General features: G+C 36.1%; 1 protein-coding gene across 1 annotated transcript in view; it reads left to right on the forward strand.

Moving 5' to 3' along the window:
* The window catches only part of LOC106880027 (solute carrier organic anion transporter family member 5A1), a 159,714-nt gene extending 139,816 nt beyond the window's left edge, over positions 1-19,898 (forward strand). Inside the window, exons 4-12 of the mRNA XM_014929828.2 lie at positions 1,048-1,212; positions 3,632-3,712; positions 5,271-5,388; positions 7,442-7,616; positions 10,032-10,219; positions 12,050-12,114; positions 13,061-13,189; positions 15,181-15,281; positions 18,440-19,898. Of these exons, the coding sequence (XP_014785314.1) occupies positions 1,048-1,212; positions 3,632-3,712; positions 5,271-5,388; positions 7,442-7,616; positions 10,032-10,219; positions 12,050-12,114; positions 13,061-13,189; positions 15,181-15,281; positions 18,440-18,619 (1,202 nt within the window). The 3' untranslated portion in view covers positions 18,620-19,898. The remainder of the gene's footprint in view (positions 1-1,047; positions 1,213-3,631; positions 3,713-5,270; positions 5,389-7,441; positions 7,617-10,031; positions 10,220-12,049; positions 12,115-13,060; positions 13,190-15,180; positions 15,282-18,439) is intronic.
* Positions 19,899-19,904: the final 6 nt, after the last annotated feature.

The following is a 19,904-nucleotide window of genomic DNA, read 5'->3' on the forward strand; positions in this document are numbered from 1 at the left end:
ATGCAGAATAACATTTACATATATACACATACACACACAAACACACAGCAGGCTTCTTTTAGTTTCCATCTGGCAAATCCATTCACAAGGTTTTGGTCAGCTCAAGGCTATAGTACAAGACATTTGCCCAAGGTGCCATGCAGTGGGACTGAACCCAGAACCATGTGATTGGGAAGCAAGCTTCTTAAAATAGCCATATGTTTTGGAGTAGTGGATCTCAAATCACAAAGCTATAAATAATAGAATGTAAATTGAGAAACCCTAGTGGATAGAAAAAGTTAAAGACTACCCATGGGACTTGAACCTACATCTCCTGTAGATATGACAGTAGTTCTGCCATTAGAACCTAAAGCAATTCTTTGAATGTCCTTATCCATTTTAATAACTTTATTCTTACCAACAAGAATTGTATGTTGTCAATGTCATAAGGATTTATAAACTTTTGAGACGGTGAAATAATTCTTTTTTTATGTGGAACAGTGGATCTTGAAGCACATAAAGCTATAAAAGAAATGCATGTAGATATTGGGCTGAAAAATCTTTATGGGTGGAAAAAGTCAAAGGTATTTAGCCTGTAGCATGGAAAATAGATGTTAAATGTTGGCAAAGATCTGAGCTGCCCTATGGCTGCAAAAGCAATATATAACATCTTCAGCAAACATTTGTTTACAATCATCCAAACATAAAGGTTGTACAGAAACACATTTAACCTTGGTATTTGTAGCATCTTATCAGTTTTATTCTTTTTGCTTCTAACTCACAGTATCTTCTATAAAATGCATCAAAACAGTACCCTAAAAAAAAATCATATATCATATTTTCCAGCATACAAGTCAACATACTATATAGAGTAAACATTCAAATACTGTTACTATTTTTCCTAATCCTGTTGCATTTTTCATGGAAGTTTTGTTCTTTCAAAGCTGTCTTGGTGTATAAGTTGACCTACCTTTTTTGGCTGTATATTTTGGCCAGAAAATATTGTAATTTTGTATTGCTATTTGTTTGATTTCCAGATAAAATAATTGAATGTTCTTTTGTTTCTAGATATACCAAAATCTATTTGGCTCCTTCTAAAGAATTCCATTTACCTCATCACTTGCCTTGGTATATGTTGTGAGTTCTCAATTGTCAGTGGATTTGTTACTTTCCTGCCAAAATATTTTGAAACCCAGTTTGGAAGTTCTACCTCAGTCGCTAATCTATTTACAGGTGAGAAACTTTTACTGTGATGATTCAATCTTGTTTTAATTGGGAAATCATTTGAAAGTTTGGTTCAGTCCCACTGCATGGCATCTTGGGCAAGTGTCTTCTACTGTAGCCTTGGGGCAACCAAAGCTTTGTGAGTAGATTTTGTAGACAGAAACTGAAAGAAAGCAGCGAGCTGGCAGAAACGTTAGCACGCCAGGCTAGTGGTATTTCATCTGCTGTTATGTTCCGAGTTCAAATTCTGCCGAGGTCGACTTTGCCTTTCATCCTTTCGGGGTCAATAAATTAAGTGCCATTTACGCACGGGGGTTGATGTAATCGACTTAGTCCCTTTGTCTGTCCTTGTTTGTCCCCTCTGTTTAGCCCCTTGTGGGCAATAACGAAATAAGAAACTGAAAGAAGCTAGTTGTGTGCGTGTCTCTCTCTCTCAGTGTGTCTATGTTTGTGCCCCATTGCCACTTGACAACCAGCGTTGGTGTGTTTATGTCCCTGTAACTTAGTGGTTCAGCAAAAGAGACAGCTAGCATAAGTGCCAGGTTAAAATAAAAATAATAAGTACCGGGGTCAATTCATACAACTGAAAATTCTTGAAGGTGATACCCCAGCATTGCCACAGTTTAATAACTGAAACAAATAAGATAAGATATTCCATGCTATCCATGAGATGATCAGCTTGGCCTGGTTGACTGGAGAAAGTATGTTACAGCAGAATAGCTTCCTTTAGTGCTAGTCATATTATTTGAACATGTTACCCTAATTTCCTGTTAGGTTTATTGCTGTCTGGAATGCAATCTAAAATAGAAAAGACATTTTACCTTTCACTCTTGTAGTGTTGGGTTTAATGGGGAAAATAATGACGTTAAGTGGATTTAGCAACAGGAAATGTTTTAATAGTAAAGAATATGGTATTGATATGTTTTAGATGAGGTATCAACGCACATTAGTCAGCTGTGCCATTATGTATAGCTCAGAAAGAAATATGTTGTGTCAGTTGATGCTGGCTAAGGTGTGTATTCATTTAAACTACGATGGCTACAAACAATTCTTTCATATTGGATTGTGTGTTTTCCAATTTTATCACAGTCTGAATCTATCATTATACTATAATGATATAATGAGCTTATTGCATACACTACTCAGGAGCACTACAACTCACCAGAAAAAGTAGCCATAAGTGTATGAACAGTACCTAGAATAATGCAAAGGAAGTGAGTCATAAAAAGAAAGAAGAAAAAAAGGGGCATCAGGTGTACTGTTGGCAAATTTCAGGGAGCATGGAAGTTTTGAAGGATGTAGTGTCCTGACTGCTAACAACTATTTATAAGGACTTTTCTTAGACTCCTTTGTGAGTTGTTTAAGTAGTATAATTTATATTTCAGTTTTAATTCATTTTGATTTCAAAACTAAAAGCTACATGATTACTGAAATTGCCATAGACATGACATTCTGTTTCCATTCAAAGTTACTTTACAGCAAAAGTGAAGCTGAATTTCATCCCTTTTGATACCAACCCACCTGAGACTGCCTCAGGTCTCATGACATAAACTTACTGTTTTAAAGTGGTCTAAGTAAAAATCTTCCTTCAAAATTTTATATTAATTTGTTCCAGACCCCAGCTTAATAACGAGAAAGGTATTTTCGAAAATCTTCATTATTTAAAAAATTAATTGGAAGAAAGGCAACAATTGATGTTGGTGTGTTTACATCCCCGAAAGTTAGCGGTTCAGCAAAAGTGACTAATAGAATAAGTACCAGGCTCACAAAGAATAAGTCCTGAGGTCAATTTCTTTGACTAAAGGCGGTACTCCAGCATGGCCACAGTCAAATGAGTGAAACAACATGTTGACAGAAATATAGTAACAAAAGGGTTAATCAAGGATGCTTGTTGTTAGTATGGCTGTAATCAGATCTGGTATTACTGATTTCTTGTTTGATGCAGTTTCTGGTGATTCTTCACATTTTCTTTAATCTATGTGCTATGAACACCAGCCTTATGGAATCAAATACACATTTTAGTCCAACCACTGTTCTTCTACTGCCAGTGAGTCAGTAACACTTTTCTGTGGATCTTTTATGGCTGTAGTCTTTTTTATGTCTCTTCCTTCTTCAAGTAAATCCTCTGATCAAGGGGCTTTTCTCCTTGTTTGCACAACGTTTTATAAATTCCTTATAACTGACATGAGATTTAAATTATAGTCAGGATTAATGCTAGACTGGCAATGTTGAAGTAACAAGCAGTTTGCCATAACAGTCTACTTGAGATATTTCCAGTTCAGGCAGAACTACTTCAGGCGTGAGCTGTCTGTTTCAATTTTCCTATGCAAATGAAATGAAATTCGATCTTGAATGGTAATTTAAAATTTTGACATTTGGTCGTCTCTCTTTTCTTAAAATAATTTCCTTTGTTCTGTTAACTTTACAGGTGGAATTGGTATTCCTGGTGCTGTTGTTGGAATCCTTATTGGAGGCTGTGTACTTCGTCGTTTTCAACTCTGTCCAAAAGGTTAATGTAATTCGATTTCATTTAATTAAACCCTTATGATTATTATGTATGTTTACAGTTGTTGGAGTCATTTTGTAATGAAGTTAAACACGCAGTTCAAAATAAAGGGAAGAAACTGTTACCAGTTAAAAGAGTTAGTTCCCTTCGTATTTGATTGCGTGTAAGACGCATACATTTTATCCAAAAAAATCATCGCAGGTCCTGTGCAAAGTTTTGCCTCCTATAAGTTTTAATATACTAAAAAAATTTTCCTGAGTATGCGCTGCAGAAATTAGAAAGCATATTATCAGTACCGTCTTCAGTGGCCTCACACAGGCCTATGTATGCTGGGACTTGTCTCTAAATAAATACTATAGGGCCCACTACATAGATTTGCTTAGGAGCCTACAATGCTGCTAGGACAATATACTCCTCTCACTTTCAGTGTCTTCATGTTCTGGTCAAATATAAAAACTGAGTAGGAGAAAAAAAAAATCTATAAGCCCCTGAGGCTGGATGCTGACTGTAAAGAATAAATAAATGTTATTCCTAAAAATTTCCAGCAACTTCATATTATTCTATCTTTAATGATCTAAGAATGATAAAAAAGATTCTATATAGTAAACGTTTTCTTTTATATTCAGTGACAACCATTTCGACTAATACTAGTAATCTGTAATGTTCTTGAGAAAAGTTTGAACATCACACAGTCCCATTTTAGGCACCATTTTAATCCTTACACAACTTTGACATTAAGAAATATGTAAAAAAACCAAAAAAAAAAAAACAACCTATATTGACTTCTATATTTTAAAAATGAATGACATTCAATTGCTTTTAATTGATTGGTGCCGACATTCTGGGTTCATATTCTGATGATGTCAACTTTGTCTTTCATCCTTTCGGGGTCGATAAAAAAAGTACCAGTTAAATACTGGGGCCAACGCAGTCAACAAGACCTCCTCCTCACAAAATTTCAGGCATTGTGCCTATAGTAGAAAGGATTATTATTATTAATATTATTAAGGCGGCAAGCTCACAGAATCATTAAGTGAAATGCTTAGCAGCATTTTGTCTGTCTACATTCTGAGTTCAAATTCTGCCTTTCATCCTTCCAGGGTTGATAAAATCAAATACAAGTAGAACACTGGGGTCAATATTATCAACTTACTTTGTCCCTGAAATTGCTGACCTTATGCTAAATTTGAAATCATGTCTTGCAGCTTATGGTACCATGCTATATGTTCTCTTCAACTATCTAATACTTTCTCAATGATTCTGGCCATGCCAAGGAGGCAAGCGTTTGGCAACAGCTCTATTGTGCACCCTATTCCCATTTCTTTTATATTATTATAAAGGTTGAGATCTGGCAGAATTGTTAGCACACCGGGTCGTCTGTTGCTATGTTCTGGGTTCAAATTCTGCCAAGGTTGACTTTGCCTTTCATCCTTTCACGGTCGATAAATTAAATACCAGTCAAGTACTGGGGTCGATGTGATTGGTTGTCCTCCTCCCCCCAAAAAATCTAGGCCTTGTGCCTATAGTAGAAAGGATTATTATTATTACTTTGTTTTTACAGGGGCCATACAGATGACTCTTATTCTTGATATCCTTGCGCTGAGTGGATATATCCTTTTCTTCTTCCTTGGATGTGATAATTTAAAAATAGCTGGTGCAACATTTCCATATTTCAATAGGTCAGTGATATTTTGTTTCTCTTTAAAGATAATTAGTCATTATAAATCTTTATTTCACTTTTTTGCATTTTTCAGGCATCTAATTAGAAAACATTGTTTATTTTAATTATATATTCTTTTACTCTTTTACTCATTACAGTCACTGGACTTCAACCATGCTGGGGCATTCTTTTATTCTTTTAAGATGGTATGGTGTGAGTTACGGAAATTTGGTTGCTATTTCTAGTAGATTGAATGATCATCTAGTTGTTCTTTTGTGAACAGTAGCCTATGCTCTTGACCATTATGAGCCCATGCTCTTAACCACTACGCCATATGGCATAGTGGTTAAGAGTGCAGGATACTAACCCCAAGATTCTGAGTTCGATTCCAGGCAGTGACCTGAATAATAATAATAATAATAATAATAATAATAATAATAATAATAACATCGAACAATACCTTAGGAATGAGAACCGAAGTTCAAAATTTCTCCAAGACACCTGATGAAGGCCGGAGGGTATATCAGCTGAAACTTTGTGTTAACAACAAACAAGATGAGGATAAATATCCATAAATAATGTACATAATTTCTCATCTCTTAAATATAGAACTGAAAGGTTTACCATGCCTGATCTATATTATTTTACACTTGGTTTATTAGTAAGTCCACACAGTGAAAAGATTGGTTGGGCTGTGGTCTATGAATGCTCTTTTCTGTGCCCTTTCAATATAAACAATTCTGAGAGAAAGATGGAGAAGTTAACTCTGATACTTGACCAGTCCTTCATTTAGTAACCTAAAAGAACATAAGGCAAAACTGGTTTCAGTTGGATTTTGAACTTAGTCTAGAGAGCCAGGACAAGTTCTGCAAAACATTCTACCTGATACTTTGTCACTTAACCACTTCACGAAACATTTGCAGTGGCAAGTCAATGAGTAAGCCTATACATGGCCAATTTATCTGCTAGAAATAAAAACTAAATATCCTTTAAATCACACCTTATCTTGTTGGATGATGCCATTTTAGATTCATCATCTTTGTTTTAACGTCCACCTGTCCATGCTTGCTTGGGTCAGACAGAGTCTTATTAAGGCAGATTTTCCGCCATTACAAAGGAGTCTAAAACCAGCTGTTCTTTAAACTTCTGTTTGACAGAGTTCTCATTACTAAATCTATCAAAGAATTAAAGAAGAATTTGCAAAAGTAAAAGTCTAGAAATGAATGGTCTTCAAATATAACCAGTCAACACAAAAAGTTTATTTAGCAAGAAAGAATACTTGACTCTAAAGTAATGTTTCTCAGCTGGGGCCCATATAAAATTTGTTTTTTGTTAAAATTTATGTGCGATAAAGTGGTTATACTTCTACAATGCACAAAATATTTCAATCTTTTTTATATAAATCCTAATATTTAATTTTAAAAATACAGTGGATTTTTGAGATCACGTCCTGTTCACTGAGGTCGCGGTCTCAAAGGGACGTAAATATTTTGGCAAATTAAATTTAAGTGTTGAAGTGAATCTCATGGTTTTTGTGTGTTTTTAAATGGCTTATAAAAACCTTCCACGCTGCAATTGTTTTTGTCTCAGCACACGATCTCAGATCAGATCACTTGCTATGCAAGTACATTTCCATAAATAGGATTTTTTAAATATATATATATTGAATGGCTATGGAGATCCAGTAGAAATGGTTGAGAACTACTGCATTAAGGAATACTTTACTATTGTCCAACCTATGTAAGCATGAAAAAAATGTATATAAAATGATCATGTATATTCGATGGGATGATAGAATTGGTGTATCTAATGAAAAAAAAACAACTCTTAGAATACCAAAAGACTACACTCTTTTCAGTCATGTTGTCTTTGCCTTTCCTCCTCGGTCAATATAATCAACAAAAATCTTTTGCAACAGTGCTCAAGCATGGCTGTAGTCCAGTGACTGAAACTGGTGAAAAAAGGAAGAATTAGAAATGTAAATTGTCTAGGGTTGAAAATGGTTTTGTTTTCTGCAATTTTGTTATCTGAGATTCAGTTTTCTTTTCTTTTTTTTTTTTCCTTATATTTAGCACTGGTCACAAGATAATGGAGGCAAACTTGACATCAGCTTGTAACTCTAACTGTGACTGTTCTCCAAATCACCTCGAACCAATCTGTGGAATAAACGGTATCACTTATTTCTCACCCTGTCACGCTGGCTGTACCAATTATTACGTCAATCATAACAATGCATATCATTCCACAGTAAGTACGATTTACCTCCCTTGATCTTCTAAATATTTTTTTTTTTTAACAAAATATTTTCAATGACACAACAAAGCACTATAATACAAACAATGGACTATAATAACTGATATGATATTTTGGAATAAAATTCCTTCTTCAGATATCCCTAGGAATTGATGGAGTCGCTGCTATAATCGGTTTTCCTTTCTTGTTAGCTAATCATAATGGTTGTTAGATCGTTACGTCACTCTCTTCTTTAGAGAATTGTCAGCACCATTTACTTATAACTTAGACATCTTTTGCAGAATTTGATACTGTGTTGTTCAACATATCCATTATTGACTATCCTGTTTCATATTTTTTTTTCTATTTATACTCTCTGAGTGGTTGGCGTTAGGAAGGGCATCCAGCTGTAGAAACTCTGCCAAATCAGATTGGAGCCTGGTGTTGCCATCCGGTTTCACCAGTCCTCAGTCAAATCGTCCAACCCATGCTAGCATGGAAAGCGGACGTTAAACGATGATGATGATATTAAATAGCACAGTTAAGGCTGAGTTGGAATATTGCTTTCTTATTTCATACCACATTTGTTTTTTATTTTGAAAATGACTCTCCCCCACAGAGCTGTCTTAGTAACATTATAGGTCCCTGCACCATTTATTGCACTGGGCTCTAGTATTTACTTACTGATAACACACCACAGCATACATAGATCAGAACCAGGCCCCCTAGACCTGTGAGTGTAGCACTTCACATACTTTTTTTTTGTGGGGGGGGGGGGTCAGTTTCTGTCTCTTTTATCAACATAATGTTTTTCTTTCTAATTTGGTGCCTTTACCAAACCACGAAGCACTTCTATCAGTGACAAACAAGCTTTTAGTGTGAAGTTTGTTCATAATATCTCTACTAGCTTTACATGATATATTTACAATACTTCTGAGACAAATCATGTGGGAACACAGAAATATTTGATTCCAAAATATTTTTAGCTAACATAAGAATCTTCTCCAGCTTGGTGTCTTGTATTTTAATTAATCAGAGACAATTACCAAACTCTGCTAATGAAGGATGTGCTCTGACTGGCTGACTTAATCTTGGTACTCAGAGAGAGAGGAAGAAGGTGAAGCCACTATGATTTTTTAATGGAGCTTCACTTCATTCTTGACTCTTTTCCTTGTTTCTGTACTGGTCAGTTGGTTAAGTAAAATAATTTTGTGATAGAAACTAGATCACTTCACTAATGATTGGTTCCATATCTAAACGGAAAATCAGTTTGAAATTTGAACCTGTCTGTATTTTAGGTCTGAGTTTCATAATCACGAAAGACATTTCATCTTGGAAATGTGTTTGTGGATTGCTGATGTGCATAGGCTTTGGAACAGGAGATGCAAGGGGTGCGAATGCATCCCCTAAACTTTTTGAGGAGCAATGAAAACACTTTGAACATCACCAAAACGAATGAGTGTAAAAACATTTTTGGACTGATTTGAAACATTACTTTTCCCATTATTGAGTTTATCTGGTTTGATTGATGTGCAAGTGTAATAATAATAATGATAATAATAATGATGATGATGATGATGATTATTGCAGTGAGCTGGCAGAAAGGTTAGCATGCTGGGTGAAATGCTTAGTAGTATTTCGTCTGTCTTTGCGTTCTGAGTTCAAATTCCGCTGAGGTTGACTTTGCCTTTCATCCTTTCGGGGTTGATAAATTAAGTACCAGTTGCATACTGAGGTTGATCTAATCAACTGGGCCCCCTCCCCACAAATTTTGGGCCTTGTGCCTAGAACAGAAGAAAAAAGTCATTAGCACGCTGGGCAAAATGCTTAGTGACATTATGTCCATCTCCACGTTCTGAGTTCAAATTCTGCTGAGGTCGACTTTGCTTTTCATTCTTTCAGGGTCAATAACAATCGACTGCCCTACCCTTTCCCCCAAATTTCAGACCTTGAGCCTATAGTAGAAAGGAGCAAGTCCTGGGGAGCAGAGTAAGTCAGTTACATTGACCCCCAGTACTCAACTGGTTCTTATTTTATTAACCTCAAAAGGATGAAAGGCAAAGTCAACCTCAGACCATGAAGATGGATGAAATGCTTCCAAGCATTTCGCCCAGAATGCTAATGATTCTGCCTTACAGTGTTTGTTTTGATATCAAGATCAAAAAAATTGACCATGTTCATTGAAAAATTTTGAACCTGGGTTTGCACCATCTAAGCATATTTTATTCCCACACCTATGCTCTGTGTGTGTGTGTGTGTGTGTGTGTGTGGGCAACATGCAACAATCTATCTGACATTAAACACATTCCACATAGAAATGACACCCCCACCAGGTGGATACCTTTCTTAATGATAAGAGATTCCCTCCAGTTTGTAGAGACGTCCTTAATATTATTATATCTAAAATGTTGCTTGTATATTTTTTTACAGAACTACAGTGGCTGTTCCTGCATACTAGACAACCACCTTGCCAGTTCTGAAGTTGTTGTGCTGCCTCTAGCCACAAGTGGTCCATGTAAGACTACCTGCAAAAATTTGCTACCATTTCTAATCTTGTTGGTTGTGATGACATTTTGTGTTGCTGGGACACAGATGCCACTATTGATGGTTACTCTCAGGTAAGATGTTACTCCTGTGATTTTTATAATGCTACTTTGTTGATATTTCATTTCATGTTGCTCTGCAGAATCGTTGGCAGAATCATTGTCATGTTGGCAAAAATGCTCTACAGCAGTGATTTCCAGCGTGTGGCCTAGGAAAATTGTGGTAGGGTATAGGATCCATAATTTTTTTTTTTTTTTTTTTTTTTTGGTGGGACATGAAATTGTGAAAATCTTTTTCTAACAATAAACATACTACACCTGTACTTTTTTCCAATTACCAGGAAAATTATAGTGGAGCTGGGGGGAAAAATAGGTTGGGAAACACTGCTCTATGGTATATTTTCTGGCTTTCTACATTCTTAGTTCAGATCTCATCAGTCTGGAAAAGGCAATGGAAAACTACTCCAGTATTCATCTCAAGTCTAGTTATGGTGACCAAAGTTCCTGTAATCTACATAATGGTGGTAGGGGAGGGTATGGACCCTACCATGTTGTTTGGAGAGTGTTGGAGAAGGTTCACATGCACAAGACCTGTTAGACTAGACATATTTGATAGCACTGTTTTTTTTATATATATATGACATAGAAAGAGGAAGAAAGTTGCATTTGTAACCTTCTCAGGACCTCTGAGACCAGCAGGTGGAGGAGGAAGGGTGAAAGTGAAGAAAACTCGTGGATATTAATCTCTTATTGGTATATGACAATAAAATCAAACACAGTGTGTCTGCATTGAGCCAGTTAAGTTGGCAAACTCATGGACTTAAGTTGGCAAACTCATATATATAATATCGGTTATGAAGTAAGTACTATATGTTACTAAAGGTAAACAGTGTTAGTTTAGTGTTGTGGTTCTCAACCATTTTTTTTTTACTTATGGACCCTTTTGATTCTTATTTTTATTTGGGCAGACCTTCATAGCCATTTGATGTTTAAAAAAACTCCCATTATATTTTATATAATTAAATGTTATTGAGGATTGTATAAAATATTTTGTGTATTGTAGAAGTATAACCAATTTATTGCACATAAAGTTTAAAAAACAAAATCTTACATTGGACCCTCAAGGGTCATATGGGCCCCAGTTGAGAACCACTGGTTTAATGCTACACCTGTTACTTGCTAGTGAGATCCACCTAGCCAGGCATTGCAGAGAATTTCTTGGAAATGATTAGATATGCTTTAATACTGTCAATAGGGTGAATCAAGCTAAACACTTTATCACTTAAGATTTGTTATAAACATATTGGTGAGTCGACATAATTATTTCATTTCTAGCAACTCGAACACTTAATCACTGGTAATGTAACTTAACCCTTCACCATTCAGATTACTCAGTCAAATGTAATGCTTTCTTATTCGCATTGTTTTGAATGAATCATGCATTATCTTTATAGCTTTGAGATTACAATGTGATTGCATATTTTTAGAATGACATTGTAAGGTAGGTGTGAGAGGCTGGATCTGGCTGGTTTGAACATAAAATAGGTAGAATATTTGGGCCGGATATGGCCAATTTAAATGCTATGTTCCATCTAAACATTTCATTAGTGGTGGCCCTGCATAAAATATCTGTTCAGTATTGATTCAGTCTAGACTCATTATTCATTAGTTCCCAAACCTGAAAACATCTGATGTGTTTAGAATTTATTCCCCTATATCAAGAGTATTCAATTTGAGTGAACTCTGAGAATATCTTGTATCCTTTATTTTTTAAGCTTTACTTCTTTTGGTCATTAGACTGTGCCCATGCTGCAGCACCTCCTTAGAGAATTTTAGTTAAATGAATTAAACACCAGTACTTTTTGATCTTTCTTTAACTAAACTCAATCTTTCTCTTATTATTAGGTCAGTTGCTGAAGAAGAAAGAGCTTTTGCTCTAGGAATGCAGTTTGTTTTATTCCGGCTCTTTGGTAAGATATTTTTGCTGTAATTTTTATATTTTGTTAGTTATAATACTTATATATTTCTACATATGTACTATAAATAGAATAGCTGTTTTGTGTGTGCATGCGTGGTGTGGCAAGGAGGTTCCAGTCTGTTCATGCCTGTCTCAAGGACATCAACACTATATTTTACATATTATCTTAAAACAGGTAAAATGGTCAGGTGGACTACCTGGTCATTAGGCCATATATTCAAATTCACTAGTTATTTCATTGCCATTTTGGGTAAAACACTTGATTCTGTCTTCCCTTACTTCACTTAGTTATCTGAAATAGTTAGGAGGACATCAAGGAATATGGCTGGATGCTAAACTAGTGTACTATCCAGGTGGAGATTTATTTCTCACTTTCAAAAGGTCTCTCTCAAGGCCTAGCAGACATTCATCATCATTATCATTTAGCATCTGCTTTCCTTGATGGCATGGGTTAGATGGTTTGACTGAAACTGGTAAGCTGCACTAAGTTCCAATCTGATTCGGCATGATTTCTACAACTGGATGCCCTTCCTAATGCTAACCACTCCCAGAGTGTAATAGTTACTTTTTATGAGCCACCGACATGGGTGCCAGTTGCATAACACCAGCATTGGCCACAACTGTGATTTCACTTGGCTTGAAGGGTCTTCTTAAGTATGGCATATTCCCAAAGGTCTCGGTCACTAGTCTGCTCCTCCATGAAGCCCAATGTTCTAAGAGTGCTCTTTACATGCCTAGGGCATGGGTCCCAGTTATGTGACAATTACATCGGCCACGACTACAATTTCGCATTAGGACTTAGTGGGAGACTATTTTTGTCATAATGACAAAAATAGTCTCCCACTAAGTTCTAATTTTAATGTAACTTTCTAAGAAAATTTGAAGAACTTCTTAGCTTTTGATGATCACTGAGTGTTTTTTTGTTTGTTTTCTTTTAGCCTATATTCCTGCCCCAATACTTTTTGGTAACATCATAGACACAGCTTGTCTCTTGTGGAGAAACAAATGTGGAAACAATGGCTCTTGTCTTGTTTATGACATTGTACAGTTCCGAAACAAATATGTTGGTATGTAACAGTATTATTTCTTGATTGTTTACATTCTAATATGTAGCATATGTGTATATTTGCATGAGTGTATATCACTGCATAATTTCACGTTAGCACTGTTTGTGCAAAATTGTAATTTTCATGTCTCTCATAACCAAGGCACAGGTGTGGCTAGAGGTACAGGCACAACTAGAGGCACAGGCATGGCCAGAAGTGCAGGTGTGGCCAGAGGCACAGGCATGGCCAGAAACGCAGACATAGCTGTGTGGTTAAGAAGTTTGCTTCCCAACTAACGTGGTTTTGAGTTCAGTCCAGCTGTGTAGCATCTTGGGCAAGTGTCTTTTTGCCGTAGCTCCCAAGTCAAGTGAAGCCTTGTGAGTGGATCTGCAAGACAAAAACTGAATGAAACTCATCATTTAACATCTGTTTTACATGGGTCAGACAGTTTGACTGGAGCTGGTAGGCCACTGAACTGAACTGGACTCCAGTATGTTGTGGTTGTTTCTACAGCTGAATGCCTTTCCTAATGCCAACCACTTTACAGAGTGTGCTGGGTGCCTTTTACATGTCACTAGCAGTGACCACAACCATGATTTCACTTAGCTTGACATGTCTTCTCAAGCACAGCATATTGCCAGACGTCTTGATCACTTGTTATTGCCTATGTAAGACTCAACTATATATACATATGTTTGTGTGTTTTTGTCTCCTTATCTTGACATCACATGATAGTTGTAAATGAGTGCCAGTCAAACAAACAGTAACATTTATTTCCAATACTCTGAGAACATGTCTGTCTGTGGGGGTACAAAAATTGTCTTACTTGGAAATTGGTGAGGGTTGGTGACAGGAGAGACATCTAACTGTTGGAAATCTGCCTCAGCAAACTCTGTCCAACCCTTGCAAACATGGCAATGACAGATACATTATCCTGCAGTTCAGCAATTATATTAGTTTTCAATATCTTAATGACCAGTTGAAAAACATACGGGTTTATGGGAAGGAAAATCAAGTTATACAGAGTGTCCACAAAGTCTGGGTACATGGAATTAACATATACTTTAAGAAATTATTATGTCTTATATTTAATTGTTTATGTTATGATTTTATTTACTCCATGTACCCAGTCTTTGTGGACACCTTGTAGAATACTGCTTCTGCAAGTCTCAGCAAATCCATGTGTTCATGGAAAAAGCTATGGAGATGAGGACAGAAGTAGAACTGGTGATGGTGGTGGAGCAGTAGTACTAATATAAAGAGTTGATTGTTGTGAGATGAGAGGTTAACAGTGTTAGAGGTAGGGCAAAGAGAATTTGGGAAGGAATTAGTCAAACTTGGGAATACAGTTGCTTACAAATGGAAATATTTTTCATTGCAAACCCATCCAACCTATGCCACAGGATATAGCAAACACTCTGAGGATGACAGCAGCAGCAGCAGTTGTTGTTGTTGTTGTTTAGCCCTAGGTCAACACAACCATTCTGTCTTTGTAAGTATAGAAATGTTTACTTGTTACTTAATATGTTCTTCCTTTATAAAATGTTAGGGTATCATCTGAAGGAATTTGGTTGCTATTTTTAGCAGGTTCAGCAACTGTAAAAATGCTCCTTTGTTGATGGTGGCTGTAATGATGGCAACATTAACAAGATGATGAACCAGTTGGGTGATGATGTTACGGTTAGAGAAGAAATGATTTCATTAATCCAGTTAGGATATAGAGAGCAAAGAAGATAGGGCCGTCTTGAGTGCTAGGTTTTAGTAGATGATGGTGTTCAGAGTGACTCATTTACTCGGGAAAATGTCTTGTGGTAACTAAGTTTTAGTTGGAGATAAAATTATTTAGGATTTTGATGGGGAAATTAGAGTCCCTCCAAAGTTTTTCATTTTTTTCATAGACGAGAACTAAAGTCATCTCTTTAGAGTATTGAACTCAGAACATTCTGATATCCATTGTGCTTTTCTTTCTCCTGACTGATATATATGTATATATATCCTTTGTACTTCTCCAGGTATCTCTGCCGGACTGAAGGTTCTTGGAACTTTGCTGTTTTTTATTGTCTGGTTATTAATACGCAAGAAGATAGGTGATGATTCTAAGTTTACTATGGCAGTAAGTATAATTTTTGATTTTCTTTCCAGGAACAGACTCTATTAGTTACAGTTCTGTTGCTACCTACAGAGCTGCACTATAGCTCTGCATGGTACTTATATTTAACAACATAGTTGCTGTTACTTATATATATAAATTTTTTATTTTACTTGTTTCAGTCATTTGACTGTGGCCATGCTGGAGCACTGCCTTAACCCTTTCGTTACTAACCTGGCCGAAGAATTTTTTGATTCATAAGACTAACCCAGCCGTAGCCGGCCGAGCATACCCATTGTTATTTAAATGTATATTTGAACCCAAATCTCGTTAGTACATTCGTTAAAACACCTGATTTCACTTTGCAAACAGTTAAGTTATTGTCTCCGACATTGTTTGGTGTGATATTTGAACTCAGTGAATTTTGGAAGATATTTTTCCACATTTTTTGCGGCGTTAATTTTTTTCAACTTTAAAGATGGAGAGAAGTTTCATGCTATCAAGCAGTGATTCTGAATTTGAAGATTTTTCAACAGAAGATATGGAGATATCGAAGAAAAGAATGAATGAGCTACAAAAGCACGTGGTGAACGGTAATGAATCGGATATGTCTGTATCCGAAACTGAAAGCAGCGACGGCGACAGCGAGGATGATTTTACACCAGAAAAAGATTTTTAAAATATTTTTATGAGGAGACAGGGTCTACCCATAGTCTTTCTCAGGAAGTGAAACCTTTAGACTTATTTTTCATGCTTGTTTGAAATGATTACTACGGAAACAAACCGTTACGCAGAATGTAAACAAACCGGAAAAAAAAAAGATAGCTTGTGGTTTCCTGGAACTGTAGATGAAATACGGGCATTTTTTGCCATAAATATTATTATGGGTATTAGACAGTTACCCAGAATAACAAATTACTGGAGCGATCAGGAACCTTTTGGCGATGAATATATTTCCAGTATTATGAACGAGTACGATTCGTGAAGCTGAACCAATATTTACATGTGAGAGACACTAGTAGTACCCGAGAGACAAAAATTATGCAATAGAATTGATTAAGAACCCTTTCTTTAATTATGTTCCAAATATCACATTAATATGTTGATAAATAAAAAAGTTACAGGTGTTTAATGAGACTAGTCTAAATTCATGATTATTTTAGAATTTAATTGAAACTCATGAGGGGTGTATTTTGGTCAGAAATATAGTAACGAAAGGGTTAAAGGGGTTTTAGTCAAAGAAATCAATCTATTCTATCAGTCTCTTTTGCTGAACTTCTAAGTTACAGGGATGTAAACACACCAACATTGGTTGTCAAGCGATGGCGGGGAACAAACATAAATACAAAGACAACTCATAAATATATACATATATATGTATATATACACACAAGACAGGCTTCTTTCAGTTTCTATCTACCAAATCCACTCACAAGGCTTTGGTCAGCCTGATGCTATAGTAGAAGACACTTGCCCAAGATGAACCTGGAACCATATAGTTGGGAAGCAGGCTTCTTACCATACAGCCTTGCCATAGTCTACATTTTCTCTTTTACTTTTATGGTAAATACAGCATTCTGCCATTATTCTTGGGAGAGTCATTGAGGTAGAGTCCTTGATAGGCACCGCCATCATTGGACTTACTCCAACCATCTCATTCTTGGTTTACCCCAGGTCTCCTGTCAGTTGGCTCAGAGTCTTGTGATTTTTCACTGTGACATTCTAATAACATGTCTGTAGTATTGGAGCTGTGACCTGTCAATGTGGAAAGACTTTCTGATCTTCAATCTATGAGTAACATTACTCTGATAACTCTTTGGGGGGAAACCCACTTCAGTCACTTATATTCAACGCTGCAGAATATTGAATATATGGAATAATAAAACAGGACAAGAGGAGACACATGGGACAAAAAGTCAATGATGAGGTCACAGAATGTGTGATGAAAGAACTTAGACGTATGTATAAACTAAAAATAATACAAATAAAAACTAGAGTGAAGATCACATAAATAGCGCATGTTTAATTGGTAAAAAAAAAAAAAACATCCCCAAATATAACATCTGTTTAAACTAGGGCTGTGGAGTCAGAGTCGGAAACAATTAAGGAGTAGCTGGAGTCGGAGTCAGTAAAACTATACTGACTCACAATATCTTTATTCTTTAATATAAACCAGTTATAACATATAGGCCTGCTTAAAGTACATGCATATGCTTTATGAGATACGTAGACCACAATCACTTAATTACATAAAGAGGAGTCAGAGGTACCAATAGTAGAGGAGTCAGAGGTTTTCGTTTTGACTCAACAGCTCTGCTTTCAACACACGATTTCACCCCAGGAATCTTGCAAAATCAAATACATTCTTTCATTCTTTTACTTGTTTCAGTCATTTGACTGCAGCCATGCTGGAGCACATACCAATTGTATATATTTTCATATATATATATTTTATAAGTTATCTTTTACTTGCTTCAGTCATTAGAGTGTGGCCATGCTGGGGCACTGCCTTGAACAATCTTTTAAGTTGAATGAATCAACTTCAGTACTTATTTTTTTTTTTGTTAAGCCTGGTACTTATTCTTTTCAGTCTCTTTTGCCAGACTGCTAAGTTACAGGGACGTAAACATATCAACACCGGTTGTCAAGTGATGGTGGGGGACAAAGACACATACACACACACACACGTCTAGTTGTACACTCAGTATACGTATATGTTTTTTATCTGTCGTTTATTTACAATGCATTTTTTCATTTATTTTATCATCATCATCATCGTTTAACGTCCGCTTTCCATGCTAGCATGGGTTGGACGATTTGACTGAGGACTGGTGAAACCGGATGGCAACACCAGGCTCCAGTCTGATTTGGCAGAGTTTCTACAGCTGGATGCCCTTCCTAACACCAACCACTCAGAGAGTGTAGGGTATATATATATATACACACACAGATATTTGACAGACTTCTTTCAGTTTCTGCCTACCAACTCCACTCACAAGGCTGTTTGGCCTGAGGTTAGAGTAGAACACACTTGCCCAAGGTGCTACACAGTGGGACTGAACCTGGAACCATGTGGTTGAGGAGCAAGCTTTTTTTTTTACGGCACTACTACAGCATGGTCTTTATCTGTAATGGTTGAAACAAACTGAAAAAACCCTGAAATTTCTAATGTCTTTTTGCAGGTTACTCAGTATGTGGACCCAGTATATTCCATCAACAAATTAGCTAAACTGCCTGAAATTCCAGCCACACAAACAGACCCTGATTCCACAAACAAACCAATGCTGACAGAGCCAACATCGGTAATGGATCCTGATGAGGGACAGAGTTTCTCTTCACAGACATATGAATCTCATGTATGACACTTTGCAAATCAGTCAGTCGAAATGTTATTGATGACATTTTAAGTTCTTCAAAAGTATTTTCATTTGTTATAAAGTCGTAACTGATCAAAATACATCCATTTCCACCTATCTAAATAACATATCTCTATACATAAAAAAAAAAAAGTATGTCCATTCAATGTTAACATATATCTTTACGTGTATATATAATATATATTGACGAAACAGTTTGGTTATGAGGAAAACAATTTTACTCAATGGCAAGTTATATTGTAATAGCAAAAGTCTGCAGCCCAAGCTAATAGGCTTTTATCTGTTTTATTGTTATTTTAGAAACAAAGGTCAACTTTGCCTTTCATCCTAAACAGGGTCGATAAATAAAGTACCAGTCGAGCTCTGGGATCCAATATAATCAAGTAACTCTTCCTCCTCCCCTTAAATTTGTGGCCTTGTGCCAACATTGCTCTTTCTACTTCTATTACAACAAACTCCATCTATGAATGTGCTTGAGTTTCTGTGTAATATAAAAATAGATAACTTTAACGATAGTAGCTAGAGGTTATTCAAATTACAGCCCTTCATGAAATCCAACAAGGTTTTGCACCAAAAACCTGTTGAGCCTTGTCTGGTTTAGTAAATTTGGCCATTTCATGTAATGTCTAATTTGTTGTAGATTTTATGAAAGCTCTCAATGCTGTTTTAATAGTCATGCAAGAAGGTAGTCATTGTTAATATTTACACTTACATAATTACCCACCAACAATGTATGAATATCTGTTGTTAGCTACCATTATATATAGTACAAGCATGGCCATGTGGTTAAGCAATTCACTTTGCAGTTGCATGGTCCTAGGTTCAATTGTTGCACAGCACCTTGGGCAAGTGTCTTTATCTATGCTGTCAGGTTGACCAATACCTTGGTGAAAGGAATTTGGTCAATGGGAACTGTGGGGTATCCTGTTGTACAAATCAAGTCCAGTTAATCCTATGGGATAGATTGAATGCTGAAAGAAGGTAAAAGCACTTTACTTTGTTATGAATAGAGACCATACATCAACAATTGCTATTGATTCATTATTTATGAACTGACAGATGTTTTTTTTGTATGAAATTTTTCCAACAAAATTAAATGCCTCTAAAATCTAGCTTATTGATTCCACCGTAGGTCCATTTTTACATTTGATATTTTAGAATCATTTTAAATGTAACCCAAATGAAAATGAGAAATCAATTTGTACAACTATTAACCTAGATTTTTTAGCTTCAGCATCAGTGGTTCTCAACTTTTTAAATACCCAGGCTA

Source organism: Octopus bimaculoides, chromosome 10 (assembly GCF_001194135.2).
Source record: "Octopus bimaculoides isolate UCB-OBI-ISO-001 chromosome 10, ASM119413v2, whole genome shotgun sequence".
NCBI classification, from domain to species: Eukaryota; Metazoa; Mollusca; class Cephalopoda; order Octopoda; family Octopodidae; genus Octopus; species Octopus bimaculoides.